This window comes from Malus domestica, chromosome 15 (genome assembly GCF_042453785.1).
Source record: "Malus domestica chromosome 15, GDT2T_hap1".
In the NCBI taxonomy this organism is placed as follows: domain Eukaryota; kingdom Viridiplantae; phylum Streptophyta; class Magnoliopsida; order Rosales; family Rosaceae; genus Malus; species Malus domestica.
Genome location: NC_091675.1, coordinates 2,720,909 through 2,742,733, shown reverse-complemented (window position 1 = coordinate 2,742,733; position 21,825 = coordinate 2,720,909). Strand labels below are relative to the sequence as shown.

Below are 21,825 nucleotides of genomic sequence, written 5' to 3'. Positions count from 1 at the left end.
TCCTCGTCATCTCCGGTCACCGAGATTATAATAAAATATTAATAATTTATATATTAAATAATATAATATTAGAATTTGTTATTATCCGCTTCTTAGTCCAACACTGCACCAAACGCTTCACTAAGTTAGTCCAGCTTAGTCTAGTCTAAGCCAGTCCAGCTTAGTCCTTGAAGCTAGTCCAGTCCGAGATAGTCCAGCGCAACAAACGCCCCCCTAGTTCATTGTGGTAATTAAAAATGGAATTGGAAGAAGAGTAATATTTGCTAAGTGGCAATGGGAACATAGTAACAGCCCACAAATTAGTAAACAATTTAAGAATGTAAGGTTGCAGCAAGCCACCTCAGAGAAACCCAAAAGTCGTTGTTTTTTCACATATTCATCGGTCAATGGTCGTTGAAGTCTAAACGTATACAGACGAAAGTGACAAATTAACCAACGAAGGAGAAGCTGGCCAGGGACCAGTTCATGCACGAAACTTCCCCACCACGTACGGTACCACCCTCTTCACCACGGCTCCAGGTCTACTGTCCCCTAAAATATGTCTCATTTATGTCTTCTTACTAATACGTCGACACGTGTTCTTTAACTTAACTTAAAATTTACCTTTCATTTATGTCTTCTTACTAATACGTTGACACGTGTCCTTTAACTAAACTTAAAACTTGCGTCGGTTAACTTTATTTATTTAACATTTAAATTTAAAAAAAAAATCCAAAATAATAAAAAACTATTGGGTTAACGAGATGAGCAAACCCAAATAGGATTCTTCACTTCTTTTTGGGTTTGCTGCAACAATCGATCAGAAGGAACAACCCTTTTGCTTCTTCCTCCTCTGCATCACAGATTTGCAGAGATTGTAGCCATGGAAGAAAGAGAGAGAAAGAAAGGGGCTTTGTGGGTTGGTTTTTTGTTTCAGCTTTGACTATTCTACTGGTCGGTTATCCGAGCTCTGTCACTGTGGGGGATATAGTGCACGATGACGATTCTGCTCCGAAGAAACCCGGGTGCGAGAACAATTTCGTTTGGGTAAAAGTTCAAACTTGGATTGATGGAGTTGAGGCAAGTGAGCCTTTGCTCCAATCACTGTTGAGTAGTCCCTTGTGCCTCTATTCCAGCAACTCATCAATCCATTAGTTAATTAATCTTACTGAATTTAAATAATGCACACAAAAAAATAGAGTAAAATGAGTGGAGAATATGGAGTGAAGGTTTTCTAGCTAGGGTATTGGGATCAGAAGAAGAGAGAACGAGAATCAAACTCTATTTCTAGAGTAATTGATCTGTGGGAAGAAGATGATGCGAATAACCGGTCGGACTTCCACACTCTAAAGTTTGATTAGTTCTTATTTCTTCAGATTTGAGATTCTCGCAAACTGACCTACAAAGATGAAAATGAAACACTGTTCTTAGAGTTTGTATTTGGATACGCAAGAAGTGGAGATGTTGAAGATAGGCAGGACCAATCGCGGTTCAAACTTGTTCTTTCTGATCCTCGCGATTCTTGCAGCAAACCAAAAAAGAAGGTGAAAGAATCCTATTTGGGTTTGCTCATCATGTTAACCCAACAGTTTTTTTATTATTTTGGATTTTTTTTTTATTTAAATATTAAATAAAGGGATGTGCTATCCACACATTTGTTTTTACTTCTCACACACTCCTTATTAATTTCTGTTCGTTGATCTTCTTCAATTCATCCGATCCGACGGCCAAAAACCAAAAAAGTGTGGAAGAAGTAAAAAGAGATGTGTGGATATCACACCCCTATATAAATAAAGTAGACAAAGTTAAGTTAAAGGACATATATCAACATATTAGTAAGAAGACACAAATGAGACACATTTTAGAAGACAGCAGACCTGGAAGCCCTCCACCACGCGACTCTCTTCACTCTTCCTTTACTATATATCTCGAGATATTTTCTTAAAAGTATCAAATATTAACGGTATTTTATATGTCAAAATATAAGTGTAAAAAATTATATATTTTTCATATTCTTTTATTTATTTTATGACACGTCATAATACAGGTGAAAAAAATATATAGTTTCTCTTATATGTCTGTTTATAATTCGTTCTTGTAATATATTCACCCGGCCACTAATTAACTTTATTACTAATTTAGTGCTCCATTTTAAAAAATGATTTTCATACGTTATTTTTTTTATAAATATTATTTGTTTATTTTAATTTTTGAATTGAAGAAATAAACAAACAAAAAATCGAAATATACATATAGAGTAAATCAACACATTACTCATAATTGGGCAAGAGTGTGCAGTAACAAAATCATCCTCTTTCCATTAAGCTCGAATACTCATTATATATGCCAACGTTATTTGTTTAATTATTTACATAAATAAGAGTAATGGTATGAAGATCACATCTTTGTGCTATAAAAAAAATATTTTTTCTTTATTCTTTAAGAAAAATATCTATGGATACAAATTTCTTCCTTCTTGATCTTGGACAAAATTGCACCTATAAAACAATTAACACCTTAGGGTTAAGGCCAAGAACCTCACACGCCCACGATGAATGGGGAGCTTTGGCCGAAGAACCTCCGATGCCAAATTTAGAATTTAGAGAGAAAAGTGTTTGGAAAGTATTAGGAATTTTGCAAGTGTGTTGGAATGATCTTTTGGTGAAAATTGGAGCCTATTTATAGGGATAGGGTGTAACTTATGGTTTAATGTGTGATTTAATGGATTAATTAGGTAATTAATCCATTAATTGGTTAATCAACATATTTTTGGAATAAATATTTTGGGGGTTATGTAATTTATATGGAATGTTTTGAAGGTTATGAAATAATTACCTTGTGGAAAATATAGGATGAAGATGGATGAAATACCTTTGAATTTGTTACCTATTTTGGGCACTTTTGATTTGGTTGAAGGATGATTGGCCGCTGCTCGCGCGTAGGAATCTTGTTGTACCTCAAGGGTATTTTTGTCCTCTTTTGTCCAAAAATCCCGTGTCGTCTTGTAATTATTTTTGGCTCCACAAATGACCCCACACCTGTTGGGCTGCTCGTAGGAAAATGCAGCAGGTGTAGAGATCATATTGCTTTATGAAACGTAGGATTGCTTCCTATTTTGGTGTAGATTCTCTCTTTAATAGGAAATTAGGTTCTTCTAGGAAAGGGAAATAAATTTCTCTCCAAGCCTATTTAAGTCCACCTTAAGTGGGTTATTAAATCAACTTTGGAGAGCGATTTATTCTACCATACAAGAGAGAGAGCTTAGAGGATATTTGTTCCCCCTCTTCTAGCAATCTTCTACATCTTGCCCGTGCAAAGGACCGTCTTTCGTTGATTTCTTCGTTTTCTCCGTGCCGCACCGATGTAAGAAAAATTTAATTTTTTCTTGTCTTCTTCTTGGATAGTGTTATTGCGGGGCAGCCGTTGGGGTGGTGCAGCACGTTGACTGGCAGGGGCCAGGAGTCGGCTCGGTATGGGCCGAGGAGGCGTCGTGGCAGGGGCCACTGCTTGGGCTATTAGGCTTGGCTATAGCCAAGGGCAACTTGTGCGGCTGGGGCAGCGGATTGTGGTGCTGGGGCGCAGTGCTAGGTGAGTCACATGGCTCATGTCCCTTGGGCTCTTGGACCTTACTCGGGCCAGGCTGGCGAATGAAAGAAATGAGGAGGTAGTGGGCCTCATGGGTTGGTGGAATGCTGGACATGCATGCCTCATGCCGGCTAGAATGCTGGGTTGAGCTCATCTGCTGAGTATCGTGAATGGCGTTGGCTGCTTAGTTCTTTTTGCCGAGAGAAAGGTGGGCTACTCCCGAAAGATGAGGTAAAGAAGATCAAGGCGAATGCATTGGCTCGTCTAATCACTGTCGTGGAGCCTACTATGAATGAAGATGGAAAGAAGAGATCTTCCTCGCCTGTTCAAGAGATGCCGGTCGAGAAAAATTTAAGACTTCATCCGCTGCGCTTCCTGTCGTCGTGATGCTTGTGATTGACATAACTTTTTCCAATGGGAAGAAAAAAAATTGGGCTACTAGATCTTAACCTATGGCGCCTGCCATGTCGAGAATGGCTAGTACAATTGCTGATAGGATTGCTCAGCGTAAAGGTCCTGTCATATCCCCAGTGTCGAAGTCTGTACCAAGATGTCTGTTGGGAGCTAAGTCCGGTTCATCTTTGGAGAGGCTTGCTATTATGAATAGCGATAAGGTGGACTCTGCTGCTAAAGTGGCACCAAAGCCCACTCCCTTTGCTGCTGAGACTGATTCGCCTGCATGGTAGGAATAGACTGCTTACGTGGGCAGCTGTGAGAAATCCACTAAACCTGCTTCTGGGAAGGCTGTTGAGATCTGTGTGTTTTTTAAACTAGATCTGCTTGAAGACATGGACGTTTGGTTTGCCCAAGTTCCTTTGTGAAGCATACGACCTAATATAGAATGACTGTTCTGCTTGCTATGATGCATATATAGCAAGGCTGCCAAGGAGGTGGCGAAGACTATGGCAGTTAAAGCTTATTCCTCAGCCGATGAGATCAAGAGGTTGGATTCTGAGCTTATTGCTTTGAAGGGGTCTAATATTTATGCCCCCACTTCTCTTAGATTTAAGATCTTGAGTTTGCAGTTTCTGAGCTTTGTTTCGCTACTTATGCAAAGGATGAAGAGTCAATTGCTGCTTATAATCAAGTGATCCATTTCAAGAAGGTCGTTGATAGGCTTGAACCCTAAGTGTTGGAACTTTAAGGTGTACTGAAGATCAACGAAAATTCAAATAAGGAAGTGGATAAGCTGCAGCGCGTCCGTGTTGGTCTGCTTAAAAAGAATGAGCAGCTGAAGGGTGAGAATGCTGGGCTTGAGGTTTCGAGACCTTATCTATTTCTCTAGAAGACTTGCTTGCTTTTACTTTTGAGGCTTCCATTGGTGAAGTAGTTGGAGAAGTTAATGCCCAGGTTGGGGCAGCTGGAGGAGAAGCGCCGGATGATGCCGCTGCTAAGAGCGTCGCAGCTGCTGAAGGTGTGGCGACCGAGTAGTTGTGGGATGTCCAAGCTGCTGTAGTCTTCTAGGTAGCTTTTAGGATTTTATTTGTTTTTCCTTGTAGCTCTTGTTTTGCTTAAACTTCTTCGGCTTTTGCTAATTGTTTATAAACATGATTCTTTCGCTTTTCTTCATCTTCGATTCTTTTGTTCATGCCCTAACCTTTAGACTTGATAGACCAGTGGCGGACATGCTACTTTTTTTATTAGCAGACAAGGTCGCGTAGCCTATGCAGCCGTAGGTGTTGGTGTAGAACTTTGCCAAGTTGTTAGCTATAGGGTTAGCAGTCGGATGCCTTACTTACAGAAGCAGACAAGTCTGCGTAACCACTAGGCTATTAACCTTGGCTTTTTCCAATTTCGTAAGTTGCGTAGTGAGTATCATAACACTTTAGAACTTGGTGTAGGTTGTTCCGCGCTTGGCAGAGGTGAAGCTTATCGACTACGTAGCATGTCGGTAGTGGATAAAACTTCGTATATGCACGCTAGCTTGTTTAACCTTTCACAAGAATGTGCGGTTATATAAGTCTAGCGCGGCTTTACTATTCTAAGGGCAAGCCGTAGGCAATCTTCCTGAAACCGTAAGCTACCTTAGTGCACTCGGTAGCAGCTTCAGGGTTCCAGGACAACCGTCTGTAGGGCGTACTGTGTAATGTACCCCCTCCGTCTCTAAGGCCCGGTTCCCCGCGGATTAGGACAAGAGACCCAAAATCCTTCAGTTAGCTAAGCTTTGAAAAAGACCATTGTGGCTACTTTTAGGAATCCCTGTGCAAGCCATCGTGCATCTAGTTATACTAGGGCATCCAGGCTCATCCACGTCTGGATATTCAGTGTGTAAAGTTTATCCTCTCGTCTTGGAGAGCTGACACATATGAGTGTCGGGGAATTGGTTTACCCTCTCGCACTGGAGAGCAATTAGTTTACCCTATCGCACTGGAAAGCATGGTTGGTCCCTCAAGGGGCGCAATTCCTGCGATGAGTCTCTAAGAAGGGCGCAATATTCTTTTGAAGTGTTGGAGTGATCAGTTGTTGTAAGCATGCAGCTGAGCCAAGTTGTGATTACTTTTGAATTCCTTATTGAAAAACAAGTGAAATGAATGAGAACTTAGCTGTAAGGTAGGAACTACATAACAACTGGATAATCATCGGCTTGTGAGGTGGTGCCCGTCGAGCTTCTTGAGTCTTTGAGCTTTAATGTAGTGGGATGTCACATATGGTACTTCTTCAGATTGTAGGCGCTTCATTACTTTTCAATCTTTTTATTGTTTCATGGTGGCGATGGTGTAATTACTCTTGTCGCCTACTCTGTTGATCTTGTACAGACCTTCCTATATAATATCCATCTTTTTGGAGCCTTCTCTGCGGGCAGTGATGAAGGCTTTTCTTAGGACTAGAACTCCGGGCTGGAACTGCCGGATCTTGGCCATTTTGTTGTAGCTGGAGAGGAATTACTGCTGGTAAGTTACGATGTGGGTGATAGTCTGCTCGCACTTTTTCTTTGCCAGATTTAAGCTTGTGGCCATCTTCTTTCAGTTGCTCGTCTTTTGGTGGTGCGATATGCCCATAGACATCCAGGGAGTTCGTCTGGCCATTTTATTTTCTTACTAGTGGGGGATTTCTTGTGGTAGTTAAGGATCATCTTAGTGGATGCTTTGGCTCGCCCATTACATTGAGAATATCTTGGCGTAGACATGTGCTACTTGATGCCATATTTTTTTAAGAACTTCGCCAAATCTTTACCCATGAATTACGGGCCGTTGTCGGTGACGATGGATTAAGGATGCCAAATCGACAAATGATGTTCCTCCATATGAAGTGCTCTATGTTCGTCTAAATCGTGATCGTCATGGGCTTTGCTTCTACATATTTGGTGAAGTAGTTGGTTGTCACGATCATCATGTCTTTACCCCTAGTAGTCTGGCTGGTGATTAGCTGGGAATCGGAATAAATTGAAAGCTTTTTCACCGCCAAGTCTTTTGTCATTCGAATGCCTGCTAGTGAGGCTTCGTACTCTCCTTTGTTGTTAGATGCATTGAAACCTAGAATGATCGCATGTTCGGGCATCGAACCGCCTGGGGTGACAAGGACCACGTCTGCTCCTGAACCTTTGTAGTTGGATGCGCCGTTGACATACAAATGCCAGAAGTCTCCATCGGGTGGAGTAGGCACGGTAATAGTGTGTTCGGCTACTTTCGAGGCATCGTTGGGCCACTCTGTTGCGTCATAAATGCGTGGTAGGGAGCCGTGGAGCTGGGGCCATGTCATACGCAGCAGGAGATGCTCTACTGCCAGTATTGGGCCACTCTAAAGTTGAATCATCGAGCAAGGGTCGGCTAAGGCCGTGTGGTGCGCAACAGGAGGTGGTACTCGACTGCCGTACATGTTGCTCCTATGTATAATCTTTTAAGGTGACGAGGACAAAACTTACTTCCGAGTGTGTCCTTCCAGTGTTCGTCTACTCTTGGCTTGTCTTTTGGACCGAGTTGTTGCGTTCGTCAGAAAACTTTGCATCCGCCAGGGTCTACACCTTTATATTCGCGTGTCTAGATTAGGCGGAATAGTACGTCATGAAGATGAAGGTAGTCGGGCCCCTAGCTCTTCTCGTATGATGGTAGAGCTAATTACGGCTTCAGATGAGGCTGCTCGTCCAGTCAGACTTTGAATCTTCTTCAGAGTAGTGGGGAACTTCATATTCAAGATCGCTTAGATTTTCCTTGAATGGGTATCGGCGAACTTCATCCCAAAGTGCATGCTTTTTTGCCAGAGCGAAAAAGTCTGCCAGAGTTAAATCTTCTTTCATTATCAGTTTTCCTAATAGTGGGTGGTCTGCTGTAAGTCTTTTTTGGAAGGCTGCTCTAGCTTTGCATCCGACTATCCTTGCCTTCTCTGCTTTTAACCTCCTCACATAGTCACGAAACGACTCATTTGGTTCTTTTTGACATCGAACAAATGGTCGGACTTCTTTTTGATTGAGCGACATGATGAATATTCTTTGGTGAAAACCAAAGAAAGTTCGTCGAAATTCCGGATGGATTGTAGCGGCAGGGTGTAGAACCAATCTTGCACCTCGCCTTGTAGAATGATGGCGAATATCTTGCACATAAGATCGTCGTTTTTTCGATAGAAGATCATTGCGCTTCGGTATTGCTTTAGGTGTCTATCCGGGTCTTCATCCTCTTTGAAAGATGTGAAATGTGGCATGTTGAACTCGCGTGGAGGCTCTACCTACTTGATCTCGTCCGTGAAGGATGACCTGTTTATGTTGGTCATGTTCCGTCGTAGTGCTTCGTCGGTGACTTCGTTGCATTGGAAATTATGCAATCACTTGGTCAAAAGTCTCTCTACTTCTTCTTGAATTTGCCTTTGTTGAGGTAGTGGAGCTCTCGGCTGCCCCTAACCGTGACTTGCTGGTCTAGGCTATTCTTCCACGTGTTTGGCGTGTCTATACCCCAGATGCGGTGCGTGTAGCGCGTTCCTAGCAGGCGAGCGAGTTCTTCGCAAGCTGTCGATTGAACTTGAGCTGTATTGAGTGACTACTTCTCTCCGTTCGTCGTGTTGCCTACTCCAATGTGAGGTGGATGATGCTTCTTCTGGACTTAGTCGCCAATGAACACTTCGCCTGGAAAGTTGCTCATGTTGACTATTAGAGTGTAACCCTACCTGTGAATGTATGCTCGTCTGTGGGCCTAGTCGAGAGTGCACACTCCTCCGCGCTTTAAGACGAGAGTATACACTATCTCGGGGGCCCAATCAGGAGTGTACACTGCATGAACACTCGGTTCGTGGCTGGTCGAGTGGCTGCTTGCTGGGACGCTGCTGAAGAGGTTCTTTGTCTGCCCTTGTCCTACTTCAAGACACCTCGTCTGAGGCACGTTGCATCTCGGTGCGCTGCAAGAGCTCGTTTACCAAGGTCGTCTGATGTGCAAGGGCGCTCATCAACTCTATGACTTGTCGAGACAAGTGTTGTTCTCCATTTGGGTTGGAATAGCTTGGAAGGAATACGTCTCCTTGAGCAGTGGAAGTGTGGTAGACTTCGGGCGCGAGATTTTGAGTTAGGAAATGTCAAATCCAAAGAAAAATGTGGTGAAACTGCTCCCAGTTCGATCATCGATCCGAAAATTTAAAACCGGGACGGTTGAACTAATCTTGGATCGATTTTGGCTACTTGGAAGGCCACATGAGCAGACTTGGCCGCGGAAACAGGTTGGGCCACCAGAGTACACTTGGATGCAGAAGCAGGTTGGGCCACTGGAACAGGCTGGGCCATGAGAGTGGGCTGCTCGGCAGGAGCAAGCTGGGTCGTGAGAGTGGGCTGCTCGGCAGGAGCAGGCTGGGCCGTCAGAGTGGGCTGCTCAGCGGGAGCAGGCTAGGCCACGAGAGTGGGCTGTTCGGCGGGAGCAGGCTACTCGGAGTGTGATGCACATGGGTGCGAGGCTTGGGCTCGGCTTAGCAATACATTGAGTTCGCGTTAAGCTTGGAGTGACATGGCTTGGGCCGTGGCCTTGGTGCCATGAGCCTTGGATGACACATCTCGGGCCGTGGTAGCGGTGCCATGGACCTCGCCGCGAGTAGTGGTAACCATGGTGGCCATTGCGGTGGTTGCCATGGTGGAGCCCCGTAGCGATGGTGCCGCTCATATGATCACATTTAGCCTTGTGGATCGTCGTGGTCCCATTTCTTGAATATTGAAATTTTCACTTGTGGAATTTTCTAATTTTCTAGCCATTGTATTCTTCTTTTACGTTTTATTAAAGAATCTTTACAAATAAAAAATTCTAATAATAAGAACGTACGAAAAAATACAAGTAAACTAGAAAATAGAGAAAAACCTTTTTTTATTTAAGAGTCTTCTACGAGTGTGGATTTCTTCTTTCAATGAAAGCATCAATTTGTGGATGCAAATTTCTTCCTCCTTGATCTTGGACAAAATTGCACCTACAAAACAATTAACACCTTAGGGTCAAGGCCAAGAGCCTTACTCGCCCACGATGAATGGGGGGGCTTTGGCCGAAGAACTTCCGATGCCAAAGTTAGAATTTAAAGAGAAAAGTGTTTGGAGAGTATTGGGAATTTTGCAAGTGTGTTGGAATGATCTTTTGGTGAAAATGGGAGCCTATTTATAGGGTTAGGGTGTAACTTATGGTTTAATGTGTGATTTAATAGATTAATTAGGTAATTAATTCATTAATTGTTTAATCAACACATTTTTGGAATAAATATTTTGGGGGTTATGTAATTTATATGAGATGTTTTGAAAGTTATGAAATAATTACCTTGTGGAAAATATAGGATGAGGATGGATGAAATACCTTTGAATTTGTTACCTATTTTGGGCACTTTTGATTTGGTTGAAGGATGATTGATCGCTGCTCACGCGTAGGAATCCCGTTGTACCTCAAAGATATTTTTGTCCTCTTTTGTTCAAAAATTCATGTGTCGCTTTGTGATTATTTTTTACTCTACAATATCATATCACATGCTAGTGGGGTACGTACTAGCTAGTGCCAAACGACGGATCATGATCCTCTCCTGAGCAGATGGAGAGGATCCTCTTGACCAAGCCCATCGGGCCGTTCATTTTTTATCCAACGGCTATAATTATTATAATTTTAGAGGGTCCCCTGTTTGTAACCGTTGGATAAAAAATGAACGGCCCGATGGGCCTGGTCAGGAAGATCCTCTCCATCTGCTCAGGAGAGGATCCTAGTCCCCAAACGACCACTTGGGAGAGTTGGGACAGGTACTCGTCCCCGGTTACTACAGAAAAGCTCCACTACAAACTACAAATCGTTTCCACGTGTGAAGACTTTCTCTGGTCATAAATAAATAAGACCTAGACGCCAATACGAGACACATATCATTAGTTGCACTCCAAAGACTTTCTTACCTTGCTAATTGATTGATTGCAAAAGGGCTAGTAGCAATCAGTTAATTAAGCGTATTGACTTTTGTATTCTAACTTCGAAACCCTCTTCCTCCGTTATCTTTTTTTTGTAAAGAAACAATAAAATAAAAAAACCAAAACAATTAGCGGTATTAATTTCATGAATTCTAACAACAACAAAATTACATGTTGAATTTTAGATAAATGCTAAAGAGATTATCTCAAAAGTGAGGTTCTTCATGGGTTCTCTGTTACCCCATGTTTTTTACACAACTTTTTATAATGTTGACAATGAAATTAATATTAAACTGTGAGATGATAGAAAATTCATAAAATGTCCAACTTTTAGAGAGCCTCTTTAGCATTTCTCATTTTATTTTGTTATATAAAAAATAAAAATTGAAGAGTATGCAGTAGTGGTTCTTTAATTAGTCAATTTATACGGCTGCATCACGTACGACTATATATTCCACCAGCTAAACTTTTGAAGAAATTTTTGAAGCCCATTTTTTATCCAATCCTGTCCACGATGTTGATCATGTACTGTTTTCTTATCCCTATAAGCTACTCCAAGTGATTAACTTATTAATATGGTTCCTTTGAATTCGTTTTGTCCAATATTCCGGCCTTAATATTATTAAACTTTTTTTTTCCCTGGTACAACCAGCACCTTCAAGTCGTTCCATATAAAATCTTATAATTTGGATTTCTGTATTTTTCTTTGCAATTTCTGTTTGATTTCTGTTGATCTTTGTAAGCGGAAACAGTGGTGTTTGTGATATTAATTATTCCCACAAGTGAACCCCCTACATGTTGAATCATCGTTGATGTATATTCTTTCTTTAAATGTTTGCAATTCCAATCCAATATGTGTAAAGAATCCATACACTACTTAGTACAAGTGTGCTTCAATAAAAGTCTAGATCCAGCTTATCTGGAAGTTAACTTTATCCATATGTGATGAACAATACATTTTTAGAGCACTGAAGGAAGTTGAGGTTTTCGAAAACCAATTTGTCGTATGTGGGTAGTTGCCCCTGCTAGGTGCATTAACTTTAAGAACAACTCGTCAAATCCTCACACGCCTTCAACTTCAAAACCAATTGGAACTAGATTATAAGTCTATGCAAGATTCATTAACTTTTTGATATGCGACGACTCTTCGGATTCTCATACGAATCGCATACATGTGAGTGAATAATTGGTAACTATTTACATCCTTACACTTTAATTAAAACTCTCAAATAACATGTGATGTAAATAATAAATAGAAGGGGGGAAACCACATGACTCTCACTCTCACTCTCTCTCTCTCTCTCTATGTGATAACAAGGTAACTCTAATTAGGATTTTTCACTTTTCACCATTTTCGGATCATGAGTGGTCTGAAATTCTTCCTGAAATGGCAGCAGCAAGAGCAGATGTGAAATTGGGATCTTGGGTCAAGGAAGAAGCCATTTGTTGTACCAAAAACTGTTGGAACGTCGCAGCTTCAGTTTCTTGGGGGCACATAGTAGTATTGGGACTTATCCGGTTAATGTCACATGAAAAAGTTGGAGGTGCAGATCTCTTTGCCATGGATGGTGAAACGGAAATTGGAGGCTGGTTCTGGTTTGGAGATACTGGGGCTATCAGTGTAACTTCAGCTCGGCTTTCAGGGTGCATGTGGTTGTGTTCTCCTTCATATGTAGCTACCAGTACGCATGGATTTTCAGCACTTTTTTGCACCTGAGATTTTAGTAAGAATATCAGTATATAATCTCATGTTTTGAACTAAAACTATGATCTCTAGTAGATACCTTCTTTTTAACTGGGCAACTTGGGGCAAAGGAACACTTGTAGTAAGCCCTAGGTGACGGGTTATCTCTTGTGACCTTCTGACCATATTTTCTCCATTGGTATCCATCCTTCACAATCTGCATTAAATCAAAATCAAATAAATTTTTAATGGAAGTCCATAGTATATGAAGAAAAATAACCCTAGAAATCTCAAGTGATGCAGTGGAGCAGTGGGATAGGGTTAATTTGATAAATAGGACTTAATTACCAGGCGTGTGTCGGATGCATCGGTGCGAACATAAACCCTAGAAATCTTTAAGTTGGCGTGCTCCCTTGGCTTCTTGCATGAGTACTCTTGATCATCACTGAAGGAGCTGGTGTCAGTATTAGTCCCGGGACTAATTAATCCAATCACGTTGTTGTAGTCTTCACTGCCTGCCTTTCGCTTCCTATAAATATCAGATGAGTTGTTTTGCTGCTGCTTGGTGATCATCAATTCTCTCACATGGGATTGCAAGGTGTTGTAATTCTCGCAGAGGGCAGTTAGCATCTCAGTCAGCTTCTTGTTCTCCACACTTATCCTATTCAACTCTTCAGCCAACACATCATGATGACTAGCTACCTGCTACAACATCAAATTTAGAAGACCAATTTAATTAGTTTCGTCATTAATTAATGGTGATAAATGGTATTAGGAAAATGATTTCTGCACACGTTTTCTCACCTCCCTCACTCTCTCTTTTTCTAATTATTGGATTGAACAAATTAATTAAAGCGAAATTAATGGCCAAAATTAAGCGGGTTATGCATAAGGTAAAGGGATGTGCAAAAAATGATATTAACAACAGAAACAAGGCATCCAGAAACAAGGCATCAAACCCAGAGCAAGGCATCAAAGAATGATATTAACAACAGCAACAACAACGACAACAAAAAGCTTGAATTCATAATACTACTTACAGTGGCAGGAGCTTGATGATCATCGGCACTGCAGAACGGAACAAGATTAAGGCCGAGAGAAGTGTTCACCCACGTTGAGTCCATTGTTGATGAAGATCAAAAGGCTTGGAATTAGTAGAAGCAAATAATCTTTCTGAATTTTCAGGACTCAGGCGCTGTGCAATGCATATATATGATACCATAAGGAGGGCAAAGACAATACTATCAATAAGAATATGCTGCAGGAAAGGAAAGAGGGAGGAAATAGCAAGAAGAGAGAGAGAAGACATTCAAGGTATTTTCTTAACATTTGTCACTTCATGATTTATCTGTCTAGAAATTGATATTTTATTAGACAGATGGGGATGAAGGAGTAAGCAGGAAAACGCTATAAAAGCCATGTTGCCATGTCGGTCTTGAAATTCTTATGGTCAAGGTCAAGGCTCCGACTTTGCTAGATAAGATATATATATATATATATATATATATATATATATATATATATATATAAGTCGGCATGTTTAGCACTCCTTCCTTGTAACTAGTTGTAAATATGGAGAAATTTTTATGGCTACATGAAATACAAGTTGCGTGATTTATTATTTTACGTGTTGTAATAAAATTACACAACATAAACATATTTTATTGCTAAAGTGTATTAATAAAAATTATAAAATAAAAATTAAGTGAAATAACAACGTCACATAACTATATTATAAATATACCAAAGAATTACTATAGAAGATAGAGTAGCCGGTTTTAAACTTTTGTATAAAGCTGCTTAATTAGGTTTGGTTTGGTCTTGTTTTTCAATGTTGACTGATCGAGATTTCAAGAAAGCCACAGCTTACACGCGCATGATATGATCAGGAAGGCACAACACGGTTTTGAAATTGTCGGGCACTTGTGTGTTAGCTTAGAGTACCTTCCAACTTTCAACCAACCTTAGACTTTTTATCTGTTCATATCTCCGCAGCTTTTTCAATTAATTTTCACGTGGTCCTTTTAAGACCAGTTAACCGTTTGTAGCAGTCGACATAACCCAAGTGTGTTGCATGCAGTTATGGATCAATGAGTTCTTGATGGATGATTATTTTCTTCCCATGTTGGCATCATTCATAAGCTTTGCTTTTTATTATTGTAAAAGAATTTATTACCTTCAACATATATACAAGCTTCGATCAATCATCAAAGATATTTGGTATTGAATGGATCATATCATCGTTATTTATCCGGCATATTTTTCAGAAAGTAAATATAGTTGATGATGGCTTAGCTTTCTTAGGACATTTATACGATGAATCTTGTATTTGATTCAATAATTCTCTCTTCAATATTTGGTTTCACCCTATCGGCGAGGTTTTCTAGTTTTTCGTGCCATTGTGATTTTTGTTGTTTCAGATCTCAAATGTAAAAATTGGCTATGAAACCAAAAACTCCTACCACGACTGAACCTAATGTATTCTTCAACTCAATTGATAAAATAAAATATATAAGACACACAGGATGAGTACATACATAATTTGAGACAAAATAAAGTATTAAGGGGTTAAGTGTGAGTATATGGGAATAGTTAAAATTAAACCATATACATATTTTCCGTCGTGTTTTTATATTGCAACTTGAATGTTTGACTGCTAGGTGCTAAATAACATTTGATTTTGGATGGGGAAAAGAAAAACTTGTGTAGAGCTTGGTATGTCATTGAACGATGTTGAGTGGCATTACAATTCATTCAAAACTTGCCATGTGGTAAGGTTTAAATATAATTTTTACCATATTTTATATAATTTTCATTTCCTTCTCAATTTGCCCCACTACTTTCCTTGCATTTCTTTAGAAATACATGCATCAATACGAGAGAAAAAAATATTTCACTTTAGAACCAAAGAAACTATCAACCGTGTTGTGATTGAGAAAATCAACCACCCTATAAAATCATCGCCTACATACATTTTGAATGAACCAATAGAATCATGGAGGAGTTTCTGTACAGCAAATTATGAGAAAATTACCGTTTGAAAATGGTAGATTCAATTTGTGTCATCTTTGTTGGATATTAGAGATTCGTGTGTTAATCAAGCCAAGTTCATATGATAAAATCCCCCTTCCCCTACTATTCAGTAGTTTGTTGAGGAGCTTCTCTCTTTCCGTAGGATCAAAAGAAGGACACCAGTCGCATAAACACCCCGTATTTTTTGCTATAATTATCAACAGTTCATTTATAAAAAAAGATTTGTTTATTAGGATAACCTTAAGGAATGAAAGAAAGTGCCCCTTTTATAAGAGCTACTTCCGAACCGCTTTCCAAAGCAAATGTAAACGACTAATAAGCAAAGCACTGGGTATGGTCAGCCTTAGACAAGACAATCATTCACACCTTACTTTATCTATATTAACTTTTTATGTACTTAATTGAAAAAAAACAAGACAAAATCGGTTGCTTCTAGTTTCCATGATATGAAAAGTGAGAGAAGGTGGGTTCTTATTTTTTTTCAGATTTTTCAAAGAAAAGAGGCGATACGCGGCTGGGAAGAAAATCTGACAAGAAAAATGAGAGGAGGAATTGAGAAAAAAAAAATGAGAGGTGTAATTATTTAGTAGAAAAATCTATTATGAAAAAAAAAATTAAATATTAAACTATAATCAATATTGTAGATAATGCTTACTAAGTGGCACATTTTGAGTCGATATTGGATAATAGTCTACTCATCATTGTCTAGTGGGAAGAATTTTTTAATGTGACCGGTATACGGAGTGGTACACCACGTGTCACTATACAAATTGTGGGATATGTGTGCTAAAATGTTAATAACTTAAAAAATAAAATTTCCCATCACTCATATTAAAACATGTGGTGTACCACTTGTATTTCCGTCACAACTAAAAATTTCTCGTCCAATGGCAAGTCAAACCCGACACAAGTTTTTCTCGGAAATATTTAGTTTATATACACACCACTCAATTATCATAGAGTCAGAGACTCATGCACGTTGATCGGTTAAGCAAATCTTGTGATAATTACTTGCTAATTTACAATGATTTGAACTCGTAACGAAGTTGATTATCTCTGTTTCTGGATTAATTACTATACAGCACAATGATCAATTTCAGGTGTTTATGGTCTCTTAGAGCAGTTCCACCATGGGCAATAGCTCGGCGGCTCTCAAACATGGCTAGAAAGCCCAAGCAACTTGGTCCAGCGTGTGCTGGGAGCCTGAGCGGGCTCGAGGGAGAGGCCCATCAGGAGTTACCAGCCCGAGAGCCCAAAGGGCATGTGACGCAAGGCTAACATCTGGGCGACGTCAGCCATCATCTCCTCTGCATTTCTCGAACTCTTCCGAGTACTATTTGATTCAAGGAGGGAGAGAAAGAGAGTCAAACCTTGTCCTTCAGCATGTGGATGAAGGTCATCTTGTCGGCATTGTCGAGGCCCAGAAACAGAATCTTGGCCTCCTTCTGCCACAACCTGAGGGAGGCAAGGACGTCGTAGAACCAATCGAACATAAACATGGCAACGACTACGACGACGGCGGCTGATTCTTCTCCAAGAGCAGATCAATCGATGGGGTTGTAAGACCATCTCCAATGGTGGCTTATAACCTAAATTTTCCCCTTTTTTTCCCCCCAAATCCACTCCAACCCAAAACCTAAACCAAACCTAAAACCTAAAACTTAAAAAGAAGGTAAATATAGGTCACAAATTTAGCCCACAAAAGCTGTTGGGACCCACAGATGAGAGTGAAAAGTGGGCCCTGTCCTGTAGCCAACGGCTACTTTTCTTTATCGGGTGGTGGTGGTAATTGGACCGTTGGTTAATCCAATGGTCTACATTCAATTTTTTTTTATATTTATATATTTATTGAATCCAACGGCTTAAATCGAATATAATCAAATCTAACGGTAAAAAAAAAGATCTAACGGTCCAAATTTAAATCCAATGGCTAGAATAATCTTAAAATTTATCGGAATTTAAATATTTTTTTCCAATGGCTAGAATAATTTTTTTTTTTAAGTTTATGTGGTTTATCATGATTTTCATGTATTGATTTAATGATTTTTCAAAATTTATCGGAATTTAAATATTTTTAGGTTAAAATGTTCATAAAATTAATTTAGGATATTCTACATAATTTTTTTTTTTTTAAAAGTTAATTTAAAAAAATAGCCTTAATTCATTTTTTGATAATATGGAGCTAAAATTTTAGGTCAAAATGATTGGAGTAGAAAAACTGTTTCTGGGCTAAAACCTAAATTTTCTGGGTTAAATATTTTTAGATTTTAGGTCAGGATTGGAGATGGTCTAAGGGAAGTAGGAAAAAACCCACAAGGAATCAGAGTGTGAGAGGTCAAATCGGAGGGGGTTTTGATTTGTTGTCAGCCTCTTTCTCTCCCTCTGCATTTCTGGGGAAACAAAAATTGACCAAAGTAAATACTATAATTTTAATTATAAATTAAAAAAATACTAGTATTTTATTATCTATTGTTAGGGCTATTCAATTTAGGAGTGGAAATGTAAAAACTAATTACCGTTCATTAAGAGCAATTACTGTTCATTGGATAGATTAAACAGTGAAGCAAAAGTCGAAAAGCAACTTAACCATGAAACCTCGAGACAGAGTGTGAATGCAGGAAATCCATTGACACACGCAAGTGTGAAAAGTTTAATAAAATTTCATTCCAAAGAGTGGTAGTACTGTAACTATCAATAAATAATTTGGAAATGTCAATTTTTATCAAATATTTCTTTTGATTATCCTTAAAGTCAAATAACAAATAAAGGTTGCCTTGAAATTTTTGGATGTGGTGAAACAACTACATGTGTACGTTTCTGAGAAGGATCGATCAAATATTGGACCCAACTCGACCTTAATTGACTTGAAATCGGGGTGCAGTGCATGTGAAGTGCGAACAGGTTAGCAAAAGTAGGTTGCAGGCATGGTCTAAGATATCGAAAATATCGGTAGTCTAAAAATATGGAAATTTTAATGGAAATATCGAAATATTATCGATATCGATAAAAATTGAATAAAAACCACTAAAATTGTAAGTAAAACTTGTAAATTTTTATTGAAACTTTGCAGGATGTTTATTTAGTCAATTATCTATTAGTTTATCACAAAAAATTGGAATGAAATGCATTGCATGATGGATTTGACTGATTTAAGTTGATTATATAACGAGCTGACAAACATTGTGAGGGTAGAAAATATGTAGTAATTAATGAAAGAAGTTTAAACGCACCATAATCATTTATATATAATGAATTAGTACAATATTTTACACTTTATACATTACATGGTAAGATACATGAGTGACTTAGTACCGCATAGAGTTCCTATGAGGTTCAAAATTTTCATTATCTTCATCATCTCTATGTGTAGAGTAAGTGTATTGTGAAAAGTAGTCAGCAACCATGGCAATGGCTTTCAAGAACCAAAACCCAAAAGTCAATAAGAAACCAAATACTTCGGTATTTTTAGGGATTTCGGGATTACCAAACAAATGGGATTTGGAAACCAATCCCATATCGAAAATTTCAGTATTTTTTGAGATGGGATTCCCGAACTTTGGGATGGTTTTGGTTTGAGATTTTTCGGTTTGGGTTTGGAACTTTTTCGGTTTGGTTTGGGATTTTCGGGAAATTTTTCCAGCCCTACATGTAAGTGACCAAATAAAAAATAGAAAAATTAAAAACCACATGTCATTGACTAAGTAATTAATTGACACAATTTAAAATATAATACCACAAAAAATTTGGAATATGTGCAAATTTGTTTCTTGCAAAAAGAATTCAAAACAAAACCATATATATATATATTTTAGCATATTTTCATAAAAACATAAGTGATATGGTGGTCAAGGCGTTAAAGGAGTCAAATGGGAGGGGTTCGAATCCCTCTATGCTCAAGATTGAGACTTTTTAGAAAATTTCAAGTATTTTTTGGGGGATAAGTCACGAAATATTGGGGGATAAGTCACGAAATATCGTCATCTCAAAAAAATGATAATTTCGCCGATATTATCGATATTTTGGTCCATGGTTGCAGGAAACTGAAAATGTTGACAGCTACTCCCCTCGTTTATGACTCATATTGAAAAACAGAAAGTGATATGTTTGTTACTATTTGTGCCTCAAGTTGGTAAAAAAAATAGAGTAATGCTAGTTAATTCAAAATTTTATATTAAATTTGCAAATCATATTTTGTGTCACTAATAAGGATTAAGTATGTTAATTAACACTTAAGTAATAATTCAATCATCAACAACTGTCATATGGTTTACAAAGTTTGGTTTAAAATTTTGATATCCCTAACTAGCATTACCCTAAAAAAATAAGGTGACTTATCGAGCCCGGATAAAGGAGGAGGGGGAGGGCGTCAGGTAGTCGACAGCCGGCACTCCATGATCACGTCGAATCCTTATGAAAATGAATCCAGAACAAAATCGCGCTAAAGCTAGGGCGTCACCCGTAAGTGGCGCGCTGTGTGACCCGAGCACAGTGATAAGTGAGCAAGGGTCGCTGTATCTCCATCGGCACCCGGATGCAGTGTTAAATGAGCAAGGGGGCCATAGAAACTTCTTTTCGAACGACTCCACTCAAAGTTGTTTGGGAGCATATGCTCCTATCAACTTTACCCGGGACACACAAAAGAAGTACTTTGATCCTATTAGACGGGGGAGGGTGAAGAAGCTAGGACAGAAGGGTAGAGTTCAAGAGAGCAAAATGCGTTTAGGAACGTGGAATATAGGAACCTTAACGGGAAAATCTATGGAAGTAGTGGAAGTTATGGTGAGGAGAAGGATAAATATTATGTGCCTACAAGAAACTAAGTGGGTTGGTAGTAAGGCAAAGGATCTAGAAAACTCAGGGTTTAAACTTTGGTATTCGGGCACAAATAGAACGAGAAACGGTGTTGGCATCATCGTGGACAAGACCTTGGTACAAGATGTTGTAGATGTCAAGAGGGTAGGAGATAGAATCATGGCAATCAAGATTGTAATAGGACAAGAACTTATCAATGTGATTAGTGCGTACGCACCTCAAGTAGGGTTGGATACGAGTTCGAAGGAGAAATTTTGGGAAGATCTTGGAGACTTGGTGCAAGGAATTGCTCAGACGGAGAAGTTATTTATAGGAGGAGATTTAAATGGACACGTGGGCAGGGAGACAGGCAACTATGGAGGTTTTCATGGTGGCCATGGTTTTGGGGAGAGAAACGAGGATGGGGAAGCTATCTTGGATTTTGCAATGGCATATGATCTCTTCTTAGCCAACACCTTCTTTAAGAAGAGAGAAGAACATGTGATCACCTACAAGAGTGGGTCGTCAAAAACACAAATAGATTTTCTTCTAATGAGGAAAGGGGATCGTATAACTTGTAAGGATTGCAAAGTTATACCAGGAGAGAGCGTGGCTAATCAACATCGCTTGTTGGTGATGGATGTACATATCAAAAGAGTAAGACAAAAGAACAAGACTTGGAAGTGCCCAAGGACTAGATGGTGGAATCTAAAAGAAGAAAAACAAGTTATTTTCAAAGAGAAGGTAATCACCCAATGTGTGTGGGATAGAGAGGGGGAAGCTAGCCAAATGTGGGATTCCATGGCTAGTTGTATCCGAAAAGTAGCAAAAGAGGTATTAGGAGAGTCCAAGGGCTTTGCCCCACACCAAAAGGAATCTTGGTGGTGGAATGAGGAGGTACAAACAAAGGTGAAAGCTAAGAAGGAATGTTGTAAAGCCTTATACAAGGAGAGGACCGATGAAAATGGTGAAAGGTATAGAAAAGCGAAGCAAGAGGCGAAGAAAGCTGTCAGAGAAGCTAAGTTAGCGGCTTACGACGATATGTATAAACGACTAGATACCAAAGAAGGAGAGTTGGATATCTATAAACTATCTAGAGCAAGGGAAAAGAAGACAAGGGACCTAAACCAAGTGAGGTGCATCAAGGATGAGGATGGAAAGGTTCTTGCTACAGAGAACGCGGTTAAAGACAGATGGAGAGGTTATTTTCATAATCTTTTCAATGAACGACATGAAATGAGTGCTTCTTTAGGGGAGTTGAGTAACTCAGAAGAGTGTAGAAACTACTCTTTTTATCGTCGAATCCGGAAGGAAGAAGTGGTTGTAGCTTTGAAGAAGATGAAGCATAAAAAAGCAATAGGCCCAGACAATATACCAATCGAAGTGTGGAAACTTTTGGGAGAGACAGGTATAACATGGC

At 39.3% G+C, this 21,825-nt stretch overlaps 1 protein-coding gene across 2 annotated transcripts; it reads right to left on the bottom strand.

Moving 5' to 3' along the window:
* Nucleotides 1–11,974: 11,974 nt before the first annotated feature.
* Nucleotides 11,975–14,355, bottom strand: LOC103442002 (probable WRKY transcription factor 40). 2 transcript variants are annotated; one of them, XM_008380737.4, is made up of 4 exons: nt 13,622–14,355; nt 12,930–13,283; nt 12,682–12,798; nt 11,975–12,610 (listed from the first exon to the last, which is right to left on the bottom strand). In XM_008380737.4, exons 1-4 carry the CDS (start codon nt 13,703–13,705, stop codon nt 12,257–12,259), a joined length of 909 nt encoding a protein of 302 aa, XP_008378959.2. In that variant the 5' UTR covers nt 13,706–14,355; the 3' UTR covers nt 11,975–12,256. The 2 variants fall into 2 exon arrangements, with proteins under 2 accessions (XP_008378959.2, XP_017189732.1); XM_017334243.3 differs by having other exon boundaries at nt 12,930–13,286; nt 13,622–14,056.
* Between the last annotated feature and the right edge of the window lie 7,470 nt (nt 14,356–21,825).

Coding starts and splice junctions, on each gene's coding strand:
- LOC103442002 (XM_017334243.3), bottom strand. CDS start 13,705: ATGGACTCAACGTGGGTGAACACTTCTCTCGGCCTTAATCTTGTTCCG. Junction 13,287..13,621: donor ATCATCAAGCTCCTGCCACT/GTAAGTAGTATT, acceptor TTGATGTTGTAG/CAGGTAGCTAGTCATCATGA. Junction 12,799..12,929: donor ATGCATCCGACACACGCCTG/GTAATTAAGTCC, acceptor GATTTAATGCAG/ATTGTGAAGGATGGATACCA.